Below are 20,021 nucleotides of genomic sequence, written 5' to 3'. Positions count from 1 at the left end.
TACCTACACCACATGGACTGCAGTGGTTCAAGGCAGCAGTTCACCACCATCTTCTCAAGGGCAATTAGGGATGGGCAATTAATGCTGGCCCAGCCAGCGACACCCACCCCATGAATAAAAAACTCTCACCCCTTTAACCTGGACTTAAATTTTTTCACCCAAAGTGTTGTGGGGTCTGGAGTTCACTATCTGAAATGGGTGATTGAGGCAGTAGCACACTACATTTAAAATATATTTGGCTATACACCCGAAGTGCTGTAGCCCACAGGGTTATAGGCCAAGAGCTGGTAATTGGGTTTAGGATGGGTAGCTCTTGAGGCACGATGGGCTGAATAATCTTCATCAGTGAAGTAAATTTCTTTTGTTCCCAAATTCAATGCATAACATTGGAAAGTTCCCTCCTCGATGCGCTGCTCGTAAGGGTGCTATGCTCAACAGGCTTGGCTGGTGTTAATAGTCATCATGAGTTTGGTTGATACAGTCTGCATGAGTTTTACGTGATTTTTTTTAAAACAGTCCCTAGTGGGTACCTACCAACACCACAAATCTACCCACTGCTTAGTCAGAAGGAAATGAAAGTAGTGCAGTACCAGCTGTGACTCAGCTGATAACATTCTCGCCTCCAAGTCAGGAGGTTCAAGACCCACTCCAGGGACAATGACGCAAATATCTAAGCTGATCTGAGGAAGCTCCCACAAACAGCAATGTGATAATGGATAATCTGTGGTGTTGCTTGAGGGATAAATGTGGGCCGGGGCATCCTGCTCTTCAAAATAGAGCCATGGGATCATTTATGCTCATCTGAGAGGGCAGACAGAGCTTTTATTTAAAGTCTCATCTGAAAAACGGCACCTCCCACCAATGTAGCACTTCCTCAGATCAGCGTAGATATTTGCGTCATTGTCCCTGGAGTGGGTCTTGAACCTCCTGACTTGGAGGCGAGAATGCTATCAGCTGAGTCACAGCTGGTACTGCACTACTTTCATTTCCTTCTGACTAAGCAGTGGGTAGATTTGTGGTGTTGGTAGGTACCCACTAGGGACTGTTTAAAAAATCACCTAAAACTCATGCAGACTGTATCAACCAAACTCATGATGACTATTAACACCAGCCAAGCCTGTTGTGCATAGCACCCTTACAAGCAGCGCATCGAGGAGGGAACTTTCCAATGTTATGCATTGAATTTGGGAACAAAGGAAATTTACTTCACTGAAGAAGATTATTCAGCCCATCGTGCCTCAAGAGCTACCCATCCTAAACCCAATTTCCAGCTCTTGGCCTATAACCCTGTGGGCTACAGCACCATGGGTGTATAGCTGAATATGTTTTAAATGTAGTGTGCTACTGCCTCAATCACCCATTTCCTATATTATAACAACGACTACACTCCAAAAGTACTTAACGGGTGGGTAAAGGAATTCGGGACAGCAGAGATCATGAAAGGCCCTATACAAATGAAACTTTAAAAAAAAGTTAAAGTAGCCGTTTGCCCCTCTCAAGACAGATTAGGAGGAACTTTACTCCGTCTTTGACATGTCCACCTAGGAGAACAATTCCCTTTCCCAGCAAGAGTCTCATTCTTTTGCTAGAAAAAAAAGGGATAAGGATAAAAGAAAAGGGCCAAGGCTCCCTTCACCTGATCCCAACTCAGTTACTCTGCTGGAGGACACGTGATAATGAAGGAAGCAGAAGACTGGGATTGGCTAGGATCTAGCAGAGCAACGCGTAAACAAACCTTCACACTTGCTGCTGGTTCTATAAACTGCTCGTTTGGCCAAATATTGTAGATGTTACAGGGAGGATATCAGTAAGATTGAAAGAGCGCAGAGAAGATTTACTAGGATGTTGCCGGGTCTTAAGGAGTTGAGTTACAGAGAAAGATTAAACAGGTTAGGACTTTATTCCTTGGAGCGTAGAAGAATGAGGGGAGATTTGAAAGAAGTTTACAAAATTATGAGGGGTATAGACTGTAAATACGAGTAGGCTCTTTCTACTTAGATTAGGAGAGATAAACACGAGAGGACATGGCTTTAGGGTGAAAGGGGAAAGGTTTAGGGGGAACTTCTTCACTCAGTGGTGAGAGTGTGGAACGAGCTGCCATCTGACGTGGTAAATGCGGGCTCACTCTTAAATTTTAAGAATAAATTGGATAGATACATGGATGGGAGAGGTCTGGAGGGTTATGGACTAGGTGCAGGTCAATGGGACTAGCGGAATAATATTTTGGCACAGACTAGAAGGGCCGAATGGCCTTTTCTTCTGTGCTGTAGTTTTCTATGGTTCTATGTTAACACAAATGTGTTCAGGAGACAGGTCTCTTGATCCCAGCAATAAGCCTAATACTCTACTTGTGGACGTTGGGAATGTAATTAAAACTCATTTTCTAAGTTTTACCCTTAGAATTATCACTCTCAGGGTATCAGAAAACTGCTGGTGCCTTCAGAAAATTCAAAGCCTTCAAGGGAGATAACAATCTACACACTGATCCAGACAACCCATTTCCCCAAGACAGAGGCCAGTGCATTTTTCTACGATACAAAGTTTTGTCACCTCACCTTAAAACAAGAGAGCGCCCATGCAAGCTACAAAGATTTACATCAAACTTTCTCATTTCTTACAGTGTTTTCTCCTATGAGATCGGCAGTCATGGCGAGTGATGTCACCAGAATTGTGGTAGAACCTGTGCCCAGAAGGACTGCCGCACCAAAGATGCTCTTCTCCATTTGAAAAAACCAGACCCAATAGGCGAACGCCAGGATCATCACAAGCCCAAAAAAGTAGGTCATCTAAAAAAAAGAGGAACAGAGGTTACCAGTTGCTGGGAGAAGCGACAGAGGACAAAAGTTAACAGACCCTCATTCAAAAAAGACAAGCTCAAAGTGAAAGGCTGTCTGCCACAGAGCTTTTACACAGAAACAAGGGCTTTCAGCTAATCAATCAAACTGCTTTGGTTTTGATGATAGTCCCATTCTCCAGTCTCTATTATTTCTTTATTCTCTCTCCTCTTTTAGTCTCCGGCTCATTTAAGTTGCCACAAACCAGACACTTGTGGAACAAGGGCAAAAAGAGAAAGCTATAAAAACACCAGAAACTACAAAACATCCAGAAAAGGTTAATCCATCTTCCTCTTCACGTTCGAGGTGACCTTCTGTACACTTCCTGAGCTATGATGGCTTGGGAAGAGATATATTAGGTTCATACATCGACAGGGTACATGAAATCCGAACAAGATCAAGGTTCAAACAGCAAAAAAGCGATACTAAAGCCTGTAGAGAATGTCCAAGAGCCTCTTTTAAAAAAAAGACTATTAAAACCGGAAGTATCCAGGCTCCTTACAGAATCCCACTCTGTTGCTAGTTACCAATCATCTGGGCTTTCAAACAATAGCTTTCCACAATTTCACCTCAAGTTAAACAAGTTGTCACAACACGATTCATAGTTATGGTCACTGCTGAACACAATCTTTCTGTCTACTTTACTGATAAGGGACAGCAGCAGTCAGGGAGATTGGCTTCTGAATAATCAGATTCAATTATAGGCCATTTACCAATAAACTGTAAAGAGTCGCTCTTTCAGTGCATCTGTTTTCAATCTGGACCAATTTTTGTGTTTTGGTGCAACCGATTTTCAAAACAACTTATCACATTATCTCATGGAATACAAATCAACGCTGAAAGATTTAGCCAGGAAATATCACATGATTCTCTCAACTAACCTCAGGTGAGAGGCACAGCTTCAGTAGGTTAAAATTTGTGTGGCTGTTGCAGGTTTAGTCATGAACTTTTATTCCCCCACAAACATGTGCAAAATGATTCACTTAGTCATCTAACCAGTGGAACTTAATATTTAAACCACATGGCACCTTTTTTAAAATAAATGGATGTGGTATAAACAAAGGATCATTTCTTTTCAAATTGGGACAATTAGCAGAGAGCCGGTTAATACTCTGTACTCGATCATGACAGCAACTGTTTTACTCACTCGAGATAATTAGCTGCCTTTTAGCCCAGAAGCAATTTAGCTTTAAATTCTCAAGAGCATTCGAGCCTCAATTACAAATTTCAACACAGCTAAAGTAGTACTGCATTGTTTTTCAAAACATAATTAGAGGGTATAGCTTTATAAGAAAATGTATATGTTTATGCACAGACTTGCTTGTACATCGAATACTTTACCAGAAGCAGCAGCGGTGAACCAGCTGTGAACTTAAGAGTCCACCGCGGAGGTTGGGGAGGGAGCACTGGTGCAGAGAGATATTGTGCGACTAGTACTTGACATAGATCTAATGAGTCAAATGATTTGTGTGTTATAAGAATTCTATTGAGGCTTTTAAAATTTCATCCTTGTATTTTAACAATCAAATTTCTGGAACAAGCTCAACATTCTTTCCAAAAGTACAAAAAAAACTTTAAACCTGCAAATGCAGTATTTTCCAAATGAATATTTTTTGTTTAAAAAGATCATACAGAAATTCTTGTCACATACACGGCATCCACATAAATCACAGATCAATTGTGGAGAACAAGGCATTAGGTTTTTTTATAAAAAATAAGTAACAATATCCCTTGTAGGGAAAAACTAACATACATCACATGAACACTTCAAATACGTCCAGCCATTGAGGTAGGATGTTCACATTTCTAAAGCTAACAACACTCACATTTCTGCCAAAGCATTTATTCACAGGTTTCATGAGGAATGAGGACAGAAATCCACTGATGTACATCACCAGAGGAATCATGGCAATGTAGTTCTGTAAAAGGAAAAGCTTAAATAGTCTGTGCATCAAACATGAGCAACATTTTAATATACTGAAAAAAAGAGGTCTACTGGAAACAATGGCAAGTGTCAACATCCATATCTGAGGGGAAGACACTAGCAAGTTTATTAACAACCAAGACTTTATAATTTTTTCAAATGTTTGCCATGATTCAGAAGCCCTGAGATATCGTACAGCAATTGTTCTTCTCCTAAAAGTCCACTTATAGCATGGACATGATTGGGTCCTATCAGTGAGCCAAAGTGAAAACATGGAAATACCCTGTGGGAAGGAGTGGAAAGACCTTAAGAGGCACAGCACCTTTTATTGACCACAGGGTGGCACCAAATATCAATTGGTTTCACTCCCGCCAGCTACCAGTGCTTGGTTTAAGAAACAAAAATGTTTCCACACTGGAATTGACCCTTCATAAAAGGGTCTCAGCAAGGTCCCATAAATCGCAGGAGGCAAATCATCAGCTAAGCATTTTGAGGTGAGGGGGATAACACTGGTCAGAACATTGTTCGAGCTTGCTGCTGTACTGCAGAGCAACCAACAACATTACATTTCTGCCACTTTGATGATGAGCTAAGCATTTACTACTGCACATATCACAAATCTCAGAGAAAACAAACTATTCGGGACGCTTTTCTGGTGAGCAAGCGTATGCTTTCTTGAACATACCTTTGGAAGCTTCAGAGTGTAGGTTACATACATGGCGATGTAGGCCTGCGATAGGTTGATGATCAGTCGAGTGCACATATACATAAATGCCACCTTTCAAAAGAAAGGAGTGTTGTAAATAAAACAGACTGGATGGGCTGAAGGAAACCTCAAGCCACCAATTATTAAAAGACAATACACTCTAGGATCTATTGCAATGATGTATAAAATAATTCTGGACACTTGAAATGGGATTCAGAGAGACCACACAAGTGAGAGCACACAAGAGGGAATAATTCAGACTAATTGAAAATGGGGTTAAAAAAAAGCGAGGGAAGCAGAGTACAAATGAGAGCAAGAAATTCTGCCATTGTTTGTGTGCAACCAAATACAAAACTTTTTAAAAAGCAGAACTTCACACGCTCAGTTATACATCCCCAGCTTGGTACAATGCCAGAGTCCAGTTTCTCTCTTTTTTAAAAAAATAGTACAAAACTAGATGGCCCATATTGTCCTAAAAAGTTAAGGCCCTAAGTGTTACTCCCTAGAGTGACAGTGAAGGGGCTCTGATCTTTGGTCCCCAATGATAGATTTCGTTCATATCATTATCAAAATGACAAGGGAAGACACTTGTGCAATTTTTTAAAAATTGAACCAGTTACAAGTTACAGATTAGTGCATGTAAGGGCTAACTTTTACTCATCGATTGACAAACCACCAGCCTTTGCATGGAAATGGTTTTAGATTGCATTACATTTTGGTAGGAACACTGACCTGTTGCAATGCTGTCAAAATGGTTACCTGGTTTTAAGGGTTGGCATCAAATTGAATGTCTTTTCCTGGGCTAACGCAAGAGAGATTGAAGGGAAAGCACAGGCAGATACTGTACAAGAAAGCTTTGTTCAAGTCCACTGTAGCTTTGTGCCAGTGATAGTTTCAGTCAATTTAACTCTGCCAATTTTTGTAAAATAATAAAACCCAACACTTCCCCTCTACAACATCAATCCATTCCAAAAAGTTACAGTAAAAATTGTGTTTCTTTGCAAGAAAGACTAATCAGCTCAAATAATGCATCCTCCCAATATGAATACAAGCCATAATCCAAAATGGGTGCTCAAACATTTCATATTTTCAAGATACAGATCAAAAGGTTTATATTGGAAAAGAATAGCAAAGGACATGGAGCTAAAGTCGGTAAATGAAGGCGATGTATGGTTCTGTGCAAAGCATCAAGCTGTTCAGTGGTACCAGAGGGGGAGGTAACGTGGAGAAGTAGTTGTTTAGGGAGCATACTAGGGAGCGAGCTCTAGAAAAAAGGTTCGAATCCCTTCGACTCTCCTCAGTTTCCAGATCAAGCAACAGGACCCTCCACCAAATGTAAGAAGCCAATGCAGCTCTTCAAACGAATAACTCACCATTCAATTTTCCTCACCTCCCTGTGGCTCCCAGAAGGAGAACGTGAACTTCACCCAGTACACTCAAAACGAGATGCATTTATCAGAAACTCAAATGAACTGGAGAGAAACGTCCCTCCTCTACAGATTTCTGGGAGTTAGACAGTTTTGGTTCACACTTTGGGAATATGATATACATTCAGTGTTAAACTCCAGATTCTAACAAACTTTCTGTACCTGCTGCTTAATAATGTTTATGCATTGAGTCCATTGTTCACCACATTTAAATATGGATATGAATTATTTTGCCCAGAAAACTTGATTTGGTAACAAGGCCTTTAAATTTTACTTTTGCTAGAAGACTTTTTTTAAAAAATTGAATTCTAAAATCTTCCTGAATTAGTCCAATTTACATTCCTAAAGGTGCCAAAATCTCAAACTTCTAAATGATCAGATTCCTCTCTACACAGCTTTTCATTGCTCTAGAATTGGGAAAAAACAGAAGTCCTACCGAAACATTGAACCAGAGCTCAATAACCATCCTGCATGACCTACAATTAGCAAAAGACACAGATCCATGGATGTTAATAGCACAAAGGAGACCATGGAACAACTTGCCCTCTCCCCAATATAAAAACAAAAAAACTGCCAATGCTGGAAATCCAAAACAAAAACAGAATTACCTGGAAAAACTCAGCAGGTCTGGCAGCATCGGCGGAGAAGGAAAGAGTTGACGTTTCGAGTCCTCATGTCCCTTCGACAGAACTTAGTTCTGTCGAAGGGACATGAGGACTCGAAACGTCAACTCTTTTCTTCTCCACCGATGCTGCCAGACCTGCTGAGTTTTTCCAGGTAATTCTGTTTTTGTTTTACTCTTAGAATCAGTGTTTTCAACCCTTCGCCAATCCAAGCAGCATCTATTAACCCTAATTTCCTGCCTATTGACCAACTTTCCCCCTCTCACCTTAAGGGAAAGAGGTCCACAATGTCACACAAACTTACATGATAAAAAGACACTTCCTTCAGCCAATGTTTCCACTGCAGTAGTGACCGACTGGAGCCTTTTTTGGAATTATTGATGATCGGTGTCTGTTCAGTGACAACATGTTCCTCTTCATTTCTCAGATTCTCCTGTGTTCCAATGTGGAACATCAATGAAGAGACAAATCCAATTCCAATAACAATTAGAGCCAAGGTCTGCAAGCAAATATTAAAAGATTTAAATAGCCGTCAGAAAGATTCCCTTGGCCAAAATCACCTCACTTACTGTGCATTACAGGTTCAAATGGAACATAAAACCATAATCCATAGAAAGAGAAGGATTAAATATAGTTAAAAGATGTTACTAATGTTGGTTAAATCCACTATTTTTTTTAAAAATCAGATAAAATTGATATCTAAAATTGTGGTAAAGTGAGGTCCCCTGTCTCTGTAAGAGCATTGACATCTTATAAGTGTACTGATCATGTGACAGTACTGATGAGTCACTGTACAGCACGGACAACTGGGAATTGTAAGTCTAGTTCAGATGGTTTCTGATTGAAGGTGTGCAGGTGCTCTGCCTAATGTCTCAATAAACCACCACTGTTTATTCTTACATTAGTCTCTCCTAGTTATTGATTGCAAGCAGCAATTGATGAGAATTATGGCAAGGCGTGCAGTTAGAGTTGTTAGCTAATGAACTAATTTACCCAAAACACAAAAATCCTCTTGATCAGCTTGTTCCCAGGCTCCACTAATCTCTATTTAAATGGAAGATGATATGTAGCAATCCTTCTTTCATTTATAAATGGAGGAGAATGGAGGTTGGCTTTTGGGGCAGAGTGTGCGAATAAAATAATTTAAAAACTCAATTAGAAATTTAGTATTGAAGAATTTTCACTTTGTAGAATCCAAAAACATTTAAAACAAGCTGTAGGCATTTTTTTCCCCCCGCATGTTTATTTTATTAAGCATTGGGGCTTAGAGAGGTTGCAGAGCTCAATGTGGAGAGAAAGCTATATAATAAAGTGTGGTTAATGGCTACTTTTGCGCCACTTGAACTACCAGTCAGCATAGTTGTGCAGTTCCTCTCAGCCCAACTCCACTGATGGGGTCCTGAGCATTCGTCATTACTACACAGTGTGAGAAGTGAGTGGGCAATATTCATGGAACTGATGATGGCTTTTAAAAGAAAGGTTCCATATTTTGGGAATGAGAAGAAGCAGCTTCTGAAACTATGATGACTAACGAGGATGAAAGCTTTTAACAATTCTTAGGGAAAAAAAACAAACGTAAACTTGCGAAACTGGAGTCTAATCCTCTCTGAATCACAGCACATCAAGGTACTGATTTATTCCTTCTTACTATTCAGGGCTACAGTGACCAGAAAATTCACTTCCCTGCAGAGACTTGGAGGTAGAGGGGACAGTCCGTCAGAGGCTTGCCTTTCGTCTCTAGCAATAAATTTATATGTTACATGTTAATTGAGTTTGGCAGTCTCAGCATAGATTGTAGTGATGCGAGGCCACTGTGCAGAACTTCCTGATACAGCACTAATTGGTAGTCACAGAAAAGCCACAAGGTAACTGGTGTGGGAAATAGAAAATACCACACTGATGCAATCGTTCCTCTGAAGTTTGAGTTAAGATATGCTGTTGACGCAGAGAAATAGTGCCAACTTTGTCTTACATGGTGTCTGGCCTGGGACAGTTCATACTAGAACGGAAGTATTCTTCATTTTCAGATAACTGTTGGCCTCATACCACGAGCACCAAACAAATCTCGAACAAAAACTCATTCTAGTGCTTGGGTTAGATATCACTAACCTACTGCACTTCCTGCATAAGCCCGAGAAACATCATGAGGCAAGCGAGACGGGCCTTGACATCAAGGCAGTATTTGACCGAGTGTGGCATCAAGGAATCTGAGCAGAAGTGAAGTCAATGGGAATCAGGGAAAAACCTCTCCAGTGGTTTGAGTCAAACCTAGCACAAAGGAAGATTGGCTGCGGTTGTTGAAATTCCAGGACATCACGACAGGAGAACCTCAGGGTACCCAATTATTTTCAGCTGCTTAACCAATGACCTTCCCTCCATAAGTTCAGAAGTGAGGATGTTCACTGACGATTGCACAATGTTTAGTATCATCATAATTCCTCAGATACTGATGCAATCCGTGGCCAAATGCATTAAGACCTGGACAATATTCAGGCTTGGACTGATATGTGGCAAGTAGCATTCACACTGCACAAGTGCCAGGCAACGACCATCTCAAACAAGAGAGAACCTAACCATTAACCCTTGACATTCAGCGGCATTACCATCTATCAACCTACTAGGCATTACCACTGACCAGAAGCCAACTGGACCAGCCATACAAAACAATGGCTACAAGAGGTCAGAGGCTAGGAATTCTGTGATTTGTAACTCACCCTCCGACTCCCTAAAGCCCATCCACCATCTACAAAGGTGAAACTCAGGAGTGTGATAGAACATTCTCCATTTGTCCAGATGAGAACAACATTCAAGAAGCTCAACACCCCATCCCCCACTGAAGTATTCATCCTCTCCACCAACAGTGTATACCATTAGTAAGATGGACGGTAGCAACCCACCGGAGGCTCCTTCAACAGCTCCTTCCAAACCTATCCTTTTGTGGTAAAAGTCACCAGGGCAGCAGAAACATTGGAAAACCACCAGCTGCAAGTTTTCCTCCTAGTCACACACCATCCAGACTTGGAACTCTAATCTCTGTTCCTTCACTGTCACTGGGTCAAAAACCTGGAACTGCTCCCTAACAGCACGATGGGTGTACCTACATCATATGAAATACAGTCGTTCAAAAAACAAAAACAGATCACCATCAAAGGCAATCAGAGGGTGGGCAACAAACGATGGCCTTAATAATGCTCATATTTCACAAGATATTTGAACTGGTCACCAATGATCAAAACTGCATTGGTCAATTCCTCAAATGGCCATGAAACCTTTGTAATGTGTTTTTCAGTAAATCGGAATTAGGATGGAGGAACAGGAAAACAAGAGAAATAGTGACACTGGTCCCTATGCTTCAAACTCCCCACCACTGGGACATTTTTTCATGGCAGAAAGTGCATAAGAAATTCAAGACTTTTTAAAACTACAATATAGATAGACTACACATTATACTAGATAGATTACACGTTATACAAACAGTTTCGGTCCTTTGAATCTTGAAAACAGCAAATGTAAATCTAGAACTTCGAAACCATTGAGAAACAGGAATTGCTGAGATTCGGGAAGGGAATAAAAACTAAGCTGGTTTTATTTTGATGGATGAGCCAAAAGGTGAGCTTATAAACTTGCAATACAAGGTAAAATAGCCAGATCAGGAGGTTATAGAACTACAATGTCATCCCAAAGAACTGTAACGACAAAGCAGCTTATAATGCTGCAATATCAGAAGCAATCTGGACAAAATTCTCACCAGAATAATAATTCTGAATTCAAATGGTTCAGTAGCTCAGCACAGTAGTTCCCAAGTCATGGGGTACCTTTATACGTTAAAGAAATTGAGGCACACCTATTCTCTCGTCAACTGAACTGCCCTCTAGCAAAAGCCTTTTCACTCAAGGCTCCTTTGACAATTCAAAAGAAAGTGAACTAAACAGATTGCGTACCTGAAGTTTTCCACACTCGGGGAGGGGAAATATCTTACAACACTGCAAGAGAAGTTCAGATGCCATTTGGAGATGAGGTTGAGTGCGCTTTTGCCATCAGGTGCACTGATGCCAGCTTGAACATCTCAAATCGACCCGCTTGCCACTTCTTCTTGCCAAACAGCCAGTTTTACTCTGAAGCCTTGTAAGTTTATCTGTGGCACTCAATGTTCTCGTTTTCCTCCTGCATTTTAACATTCAGCTCATTCAGATGGCCGAATATTTCTGAAAGCTGTGCAAGCCTAGCACACCAGGGATCGTCACGTAACAGAAATCTTTCCACGGCAATTCATGCAGAGCTTAAAACTCTTTCAGGACTCGCACGGGAAAGGGCCTTTCCCTGATACAGCCACCACGCCCCTGTTGCCTGAGTAAACCCTGGTTCTCAGCCCTCATCACTTCACACAAGCGCAAAAGGATTTTACATAATCTGCGATTTTCACCATTTGGCCCAATACTGCAGTTAACTCAGACAGCATTGTTTTGGCAACAAGGGCTTCACTGTACCTGGATGTTAGGATTTTGCTCTTTTACATTACACACTAATCCTTTGGACTTTTCCAGTCACGAAGTCTACTCTGTCAGTGCAGATGCTGTTGCATTTGGTCCAGTTAAGATACTGTTAAAACTGCTTATCTGGAGGAAGACAAAAATGTATTTTCCAGTCGCATGACTGGGCAATTCTTTGCAAAAGAAAAATTCTTTGAAAGGATCCCTGTCAACATACTTGAAATTGGTTAAGAGCTGGCAGAGTCCGCTAATGTCTGTGGAGTCAATCAATCTGCAGGGCGATTTTTCCACTCATTTCTAAACTCTGGAAGCATCTGCTCAGTATCAACTGACACGTTGTTGATATGCTGTTTGATTGTATTATCAGAAATAGGAACTTTGTCGATTTCCTCCCAACTCCCAACATTACTCTCGATACTTCCGCTTGCCGGCAGAATTCGGGTTTTGGTAATGGTGTGCAACTTCTTTGATTTCTCTACAGGTTCAGCCACCAGGTAAGTTCACCTGCATGTTACCTGAAACCCGAACACACTCCATCATATATTGATTTTGCTTTACATTTCGTTCAGGGGCTTGAAGTACTGTACATCCTTGCCGGAGAGCAAACAATGCATTGTATTCAAATTGCGCTTCAACTTATGTGGTACCATTGCAGCGTGAGAGCTTCTCCCTGCTAATTAGGCATTCTGGGGCAGAACGAGAGGCATCACCAATCCATGAAAATCCAAAGGCCAAGTAGCTGTCGATGTTCTGTCTGTGTCGTTTATTTTCTCCAGAGGTTCTGTTGTTTTGGCTACATTGGGCTACGAGCAGGGTTCTTCATGTCTCTTCAAGAACTAATCCTCTGAAAACTGTGGTCAAACACACCACACTACGTAATAAATGCCCTCAAGCATCAACGTACAAGCACAACTTCAGCTCTTCGGCCGTGCCAAGCAGAACGCAACAGCTCCAAAGGTGAACCTTGCCCCAGCGCCAAGTTACCAACCTTCAGTTACCTTCTTTGATCTTTGGGACTTCTTTTGAGGTATCTTCGACTACAAGGGTTTCTCACAAGCCCATCTCACTTAAGGTTTGTTCCCTGCAGCCCTTTCTCTAATTGGAGTCTTTTCTTACCCAATCGTCTTCCCTTACTTGGGACTTCATTTTTGGGCTTCTCCTGGACCTCTCCCTTGCTTGTCTCTAGACTTTGCTCTTTACACAGGCCCGGGGCCTTCATCTTCAGCTCAGAGGTCAGTGCCTCCAAATCCTGGTGAACCTTGGACCCCCTGCACGTGCATCAGCCAGGACTGGGCCATGCATGGCCTAAACACCCCAGCGGTTACAAAAACAGGAGCTGACCCTTCCAAATTTTCCACATGGGGGCTTTTACCAGAAGGCAAATCACAGTTTGTGGACACATATTCCAGCGTGATTCTAGTGTTCAGTTTTCTGTAGGACATCACAGATCCCCATTCCTGTAACCTCCTCAAGCCCCACTACCCTTAGAACTCTTCATCCCTCTTATTCTGCCCTCGCACATCCCCAGTTTCCATCAGCAGTCTTCCTCAACCCCCAACATTGGTGGCCATGCCTTCAGCTGTCTAGGCCTCAACTTTTGGCACTCCGGTCTTAAATGTTGCCTCCTTCAAGGTGCTCCTTAAGCCCCAACAGAAAAACAAAATACTACCGATGCTAGAAAATCGGAAATAAAAACAGAAAATAGCAGAAATGCTCAGCAGGTCGGACACCATCTGTGAAGAGAAACAGAGTTAACGTTTTAGGTCATGCTCAGCATCGTCACAACCCGAAACATTAGCATCCGTGGGGAGAAAGTGTTATCTGACCCACTGAGTAATTCCAGCTCCTGAAAACCTGTTTGAACTTCTGATCACCTGTTCTAATTTCTCATGTGACTGTGTCAGAAGCACCTTGGGATGTTTTTAATGCAGCAGCTTTTACATTTTAAAGGAAAGTTGTGGTTCTTGAGTCAAGGTGTTTGGAAGAGAAGGTGAAAGACTTGAGCGAAATGTGTTTGGGTGGAAGAGGGTGAAGAGAGAAACGGAGGCGAGAGAAGGTCAAGAGTTAGACATAAAGGAAAGGAGTTTAGCTGGTTACTTACCCTGAACAGGGGGACATCCTGTCTGCCTAGGTGGCTGTCAATGTCAGGATCTGCTGACTGTTCAGCCTGAAAGTGAAACAGCAGCCATGCAATCCCATAAATTGTAATATTAGCTACAACGGTAAAAGCATTCCTGTGGAAATAAACAAACATCATTCCGACAGATTAGACTTCCACAGAATCAAGATTCAAAACTTGCCATCCTGAAAATATTATGATGAAACATCCCTCCCGGTCATTGGAGGAATGTTTCTAGAACAGAGCACTGTTCACAAGAAAGCACTCCAAAAATGGCGGCAGAGTGGGGATCTTGCTGCACAGATGAACAGGGGAGGGAGGAGGCTTGTGGAGAGCATAAACTTCAGCGAGGAGCAATTGAACAGAATTGTCTGTCTCTCTCCTGCACACCCCAATTCTACATGAAGTGGTTTGCCAGTGGGAAACACTAGATCAGACTCAATTTGTATTCAGACCCACATTTCTAAATTAGCAGTTTACAATCATACCTATAGTCTGTTAATGGTTATTAGTGCTAATTATTTAAGATATTCCAATGAAGGGCACCATTTTAATTAAGTACTTGTGAGCACTTATAAAGAGAGACTGCTGGGCTATTGGAGAGCAGGCAGAAGACAGACTTGTGTAATGTTGTATTCTGTAAATAAACCAATTATCAAGGAAAAGAATTGGCACCTAGTTTAATTCTTCACCATCTGGCTTGGGATCCAGTTAATACTGTCAACCATTCAAACATTCCCATTCAGAATATTCTCCTCATAACTCTAATGTTCTCCCCAAGCTCCATTGCACAGCAGCAATGGGAAAGCTGTTCCGGGAAATCAGCACCCATCGTGGAACAACGTTTCCTAGAGCTGGGATAAAACAAGTTTGCAAGCTTATCTATGGAATCTTGCACAAGGACATGTGGGACTCCCCTGCTTGGAATCTTGGATTTTCTCAACTACCAAAGAAAACACCCAAAAGCTACTTCCTCATCTCACTTCTGCAGCAACTGCCTGGTAAAATGAAACAGATCACTCAGTAACATTCAAGACCAGCGGAACTAGGCTACCAGCAAACGTTAACCTTTAGCTTCTGTTCAGGTGGGAATTCTATTGTGGATGCAGGTAGTGCAAAGAGCAAGGTTTTTTTTTGTTTTACCTAAAAGCGGTGAGCTCAACCCTCTCGTGATCGTTGGTGGCAAGCTCGGGTATCAAGGACAGGTGGGAGATCTGAGTCGCAGCCCACCCAAACTGGAATATAACAATGAACGGAACAAAGTAAATGAGCTCAGCCCACTGTGGAATGTCTTCTCTGCTGCCAACTGGAGGGTTGAAAATGAAGGGAAAAGATAGAAGGACACTGATGCTTCCTGTTAAGATAAGAGAGGAAGTTAAACAATTACAATGCAACAATTCAAACACAAGGTTTAGCTGAAAATATAAACAGGATCTTGAACTTCATTTTACTTAAGCTAAAAAAATACAGTATAGGAAGACCCTTTAAGTATGCACCATGTTCTGCTGTCTGCAGTGATGGAAAGTGAATCATATTCAAATCTACTTTTTGGGCAGATATTTGTGTTTGCTTCCAGTTATTGCTCATTGGGAGGCCAGGACTGACATGGTTGTGGAACTCGTTACCATAGAAAGTAGTTGAGGCCAAAACATTGTATGTTTTCAAGAAGGAGTTAGATATAGCTCTTGGGGCAAAAGGGATCAAAGGATATGGGGAGAAAGTGGGAGCAGGCTATTGAGTTGGATGATCAGTCATTACCATAATGAATGGTGGAGCGGGCTCGAAGGGACGAATGGTTTCTATGGTTCAAACTGATCCTGATGTCTCTATAAATGCCCGTTTATTTCTGACAGAAAAGCAAGGGGGCAAAAGAAGGGATAATCAGGAGAGGGAACCTTACTAGCTGGTTTCAACTCCAAGGAGCTGCAGCTGGGCTGGAGCAAATACATCCCAGACTAGGAGCTAACTATCTTTTCAAATGGTTCCTTTTGGAGTGGATGAGGAACCCAAAGAATAAGTGGTACTCATTACTAAAATAAATTTTCATCCACACCCATCATATTCTAATGACAATGCTACACAAGCTGATTAAGTGAGTCATCATTTCACTGCCTAGCAACCCAACTCATAAGACACAGTCCAAAATATTTGCCTGAGAACCTTCAAAGAGGAGCTATTCCCTCAAGCACAGTTTAGCCTTCCTGGGGAGATGGTGGACATTTATTTTTGGTTTATAGTCGCTGGACAATCTGCTTGAATGCAGTCCACACAGAAGGAGAATCCTTGAAAATAAAAAAAGGTCCTACCACAATTTTCTTGGTTTAAAAAAAAGCATAAACTGACATCAGCAACCTCAGCTAATCTGCAATGATGTCTTCTGCAGCAACCTAGAGCCGCAGTAACTGATATGATCAAAGTACGTGTATGAACATTTCCCTTAGGTCTCACACTACCCTGACTTGGGCAGGTGTCACCATTTCTTCATGCTTGGTGGATTAAAGTACCATTGTGGTAGCGCCACAGGAGCTCTACCAGTTCAAGGGGGCCCATCGCCACCTCAAGAGTCAACTACAGGTAGGCAATAAATGTGCCATTTCAATGGTGCACAGAACTTTAGGATAAATTTTGTTTTATAAAAGTCAAACAGAACAGCAAATCGAGACACATCATGTCCAAGGCTTACCACACACAAGATACAAAGGCACTAAAATGGGTTGAATTTTGCCAAGGAGGCAAACAGCAAAGATGAAAAATACAATAACTTTGGCATAAGGCTGTATCAGATCACAGTCATCTGAAGTGATTTAATCATCAGGATTAGAAGAATCCCTCCAATTAGCCCCATCATGCTTGTGCCAGCTCTCTGCTGAATCAATCAATCTAAAACCAGTCCCATGGCCTGAATCTCCCCCCATATAGTTTGTAATGCTCCTCACTTCAAATATTTATCCAACTCTTTTAAAAGAAGCAATTGTCTAGGCCTCGAACTGTTCCCTACAATAAAGCAGTCCATGCTCTGATATCATGAGCAGGAATTATTTATTTGAATCCCTTTTTCTCAGGTTTTCCACAAAAATGTCTTAAATAAATACCACTATTGTTGAAAAGAGACGTGGAGCTTTTCATCTTGCATTCATCAGAACACTTAGCAAGAATACCAATATCAGGGAAAACAGTACAGCATAAATTGTTGTTTTCTCCTTGTATTGGTATTATTGGGAAGTGTCCTGATGAGTGCAAGACAAAAAGCTTCGACATCTTTTTCAGCAATACTCCATTTCTGTACTATTTCCTTCCCAAAATGTATTAACTAACAATTTTCTAGAATAAACTTTGTACCCAGAACCCATTTGTCCATTTCTCTCTTCAATGCTTAGGCCAAACCTACTCCTTTTCCATAGTCATCCACTTGAGATTGTATTCCTATAATTTAGATCATAATACATTAAATACAGCAAATTTAAGCATTTTTTTGAAGAACTAACTGATTTTAATACTTGAGACACACACACACACACATCCACACACACACACACACACACAAGGTCGCAAGAGTTGTGCATTAGTCTCCATTTCATGCATTGGAGACATGTAATACATGTCCTTCTAAACTAAAACATGCACAGGGAATGTGGTTGGGAATACAACTCAGTTGAGAGATGTGTGCAAATACAAACTGCGTTAGAGTGGGGAAAAAAGGAACTTGCATTTATATAGTTTTTTTTTTATAACCTCAAAGATGTCTCAATGTCCTTTGCAGCCAATTATGCACTTTTGAAATGTAGTCACTGTTGTAAAATAGGGAAAGAGGAAAAATAAGTAAAATTCCATAGTATATTCCAATTCATTGCAAGAGAGGAGACCCTTTGGGACGCCATATGTACAATGGCATTACCCAATAGAAATTATCGACCACTTTAGCCATACGTACTTATTTCAGTGGAACCGTCCTCACATGCCGTGCAGGTAAATAATATGCAGGTAAATAATATGCAGGTAAATAATATGCTTCTAACAAGCATCTACCAAGTTGCACATTCTTCATGTTTGAAATTCTGGTATGAATTCATTAAACACATCACATCTTACCACACCAATTGTGGGCAGCAATTTGGCTTCGTCAAGGCATTGCTGGTAATGTTAACTTGCACAAGACGTGCCAGACCCATGGCCCAGCTCTCCACAGTGCGATTGGCTGCTGCTTGTCCTTTGCCATGAGATGTCCTATTGGAGTTTCTTGCTAACCAGGGACTGTTATTCAGAGGGAAGCTGTGGTCAGATTGACCAAGATTCCTGGTGTTTCCATCGTGCTGTGAAGTCCAGCATTTTCACCCATATTACATTTGGTTTCAAACAGATAACTAAAAAGCAATAACCAAGCAAGCAAAGTACGCACAAGAATCAAAACTTCCAACACTATTTGCTGTACCATTTTACGAACAAGCATAAAGTTGATAAAGTAAACATACACATGCCCTGTGGATGAATACAGAGATCATATATCCAAATATTCACTTGCCTAGTTTCATTCTTACCTATTCAACTGTAGCCAGAGTATCACTTGCAATGGCTTCTCTTCCTGCTCTGTTACCTCTAGTGTCCCCCAAGGATCTATCCTTGGCCCCTCCCATTTCTCATCTACAGGCTGCCCCTTAGCAACATCGTCAAAAAGCACAGCATTAGTTTTCACATGTACACTGACAACACCCACTACCTCAACTCCTCCATGGTCTCCAAATTGTCAGACTGCTTGTCTGACATCCAGTGCTAGATTGAGCAGAAATTTCCTCCAATTAAATATTGGGAAGACTGAAGCCATAGTCTTCGTCTTTACCACACACTGTTCCCTCGCCACTGACCCAATCCCTAGCAAATGAGGCTGAACCAAGCAGTTCACCACCTTGGGTGGCATATCTGACCCTGAGACAGGCTTCCAACCACAAACCTGCACCATTACAAGGACTGTTTCTATTAACATTGCCTGATTCAGCCCCTACCTCGCTCATCTGCTGCCAAAACACTCATGTGTGCCCTGGTTACCTCTACGCTTAACTACCCTAACACACTACTGGCCGGGACCTCAAGTTCTACCCTCCACAAACTTGACATCATCCAAAACTCTGCTACCAATGTCCCAACTTGCACCAAATCTCCATTCACCCATCCCCTATGCTCATTGGCTTCCTGTTAAATAACTAACATCCTGGGGGTTACCATTGACCAGAAACTGAACTGGACTATATAAATACTATGGTTATAAGACTAGGTCAGAGGCTATGAATCCTGCAGCAAGTAACTCACCTCCTGATTCCCCAAAACCTGTCCCATCATCTACAAAGTGCAAGTCAGGAGTGCGTGATGGAATACTAACCACTTGCCTGGATAACTGCAGTTTCAACAAGGTGTTTGACACCATCCAGGACAAATCCATCCAGCTTGATTGTTTGTGGTTGGGGTGCCATTCACTCTACCACCAACACAATGGCAGCAGGGTGTATCATCTACAAGATGCACTACAGGAACTCACCAAGCCTCTTCAGACAGGACCTTGCAAACCCACATGCACTACCATCTAGAAGGACAAGGGCAGCAGATAGATGGGAACACCACCACCGGAAAGCTCCCCCTCCAAGCCACTCACTGTCCTGGCTTGGAAATATATCACTGTGCCTTCACTGTCGCTGTTCCGAAGCCCTGGAACTCCCTCCCAAACAGCACTGTGGGCGTATCTATGCCACATAGACTGCAGCGGTTCAAGGCAGCAGCTCACCACCACCTTCTCAAGGGAAACTAGGGATGGGCAATAAATGCTGGCCCAGCCAGCGATGCCCACATCCCATGATGATATTTTTAAAAACTTCAGAGGTTTTAAGATTCCCGAAAATTCTCATCCTCATT

General features: G+C 41.7%; 1 protein-coding gene across 2 annotated transcripts in view; it reads right to left on the bottom strand.

Annotated features, from left to right (window-relative positions):
- Positions 1–20,021, bottom strand: part of mfsd12a (major facilitator superfamily domain containing 12a) — a 64,767-nt gene that overhangs the window by 18,238 nt on the left and 26,508 nt on the right. For both annotated transcript variants that reach the window (XM_041203756.1, XM_041203757.1), the window contains exons 2-7: positions 15,267–15,477; positions 14,106–14,238; positions 7,819–8,013; positions 5,444–5,536; positions 4,661–4,753; positions 2,619–2,786 (exon numbers count right to left, since the gene is read on the bottom strand). In XM_041203756.1, the coding sequence (XP_041059690.1) occupies positions 2,619–2,786; positions 4,661–4,753; positions 5,444–5,536; positions 7,819–8,013; positions 14,106–14,238; positions 15,267–15,477 (893 nt within the window). The remainder of the gene's footprint in view (positions 1–2,618; positions 2,787–4,660; positions 4,754–5,443; positions 5,537–7,818; positions 8,014–14,105; positions 14,239–15,266; positions 15,478–20,021) is intronic.

Source organism: Carcharodon carcharias, chromosome 14 (assembly GCF_017639515.1).
Source record: "Carcharodon carcharias isolate sCarCar2 chromosome 14, sCarCar2.pri, whole genome shotgun sequence".
NCBI lineage: Eukaryota > Metazoa > Chordata > Chondrichthyes > Lamniformes > Lamnidae > Carcharodon > Carcharodon carcharias.
The sequence above is the reverse complement of the archived record's forward strand: the minus strand, read 5'-3'. Positions and strand labels throughout refer to the sequence as shown.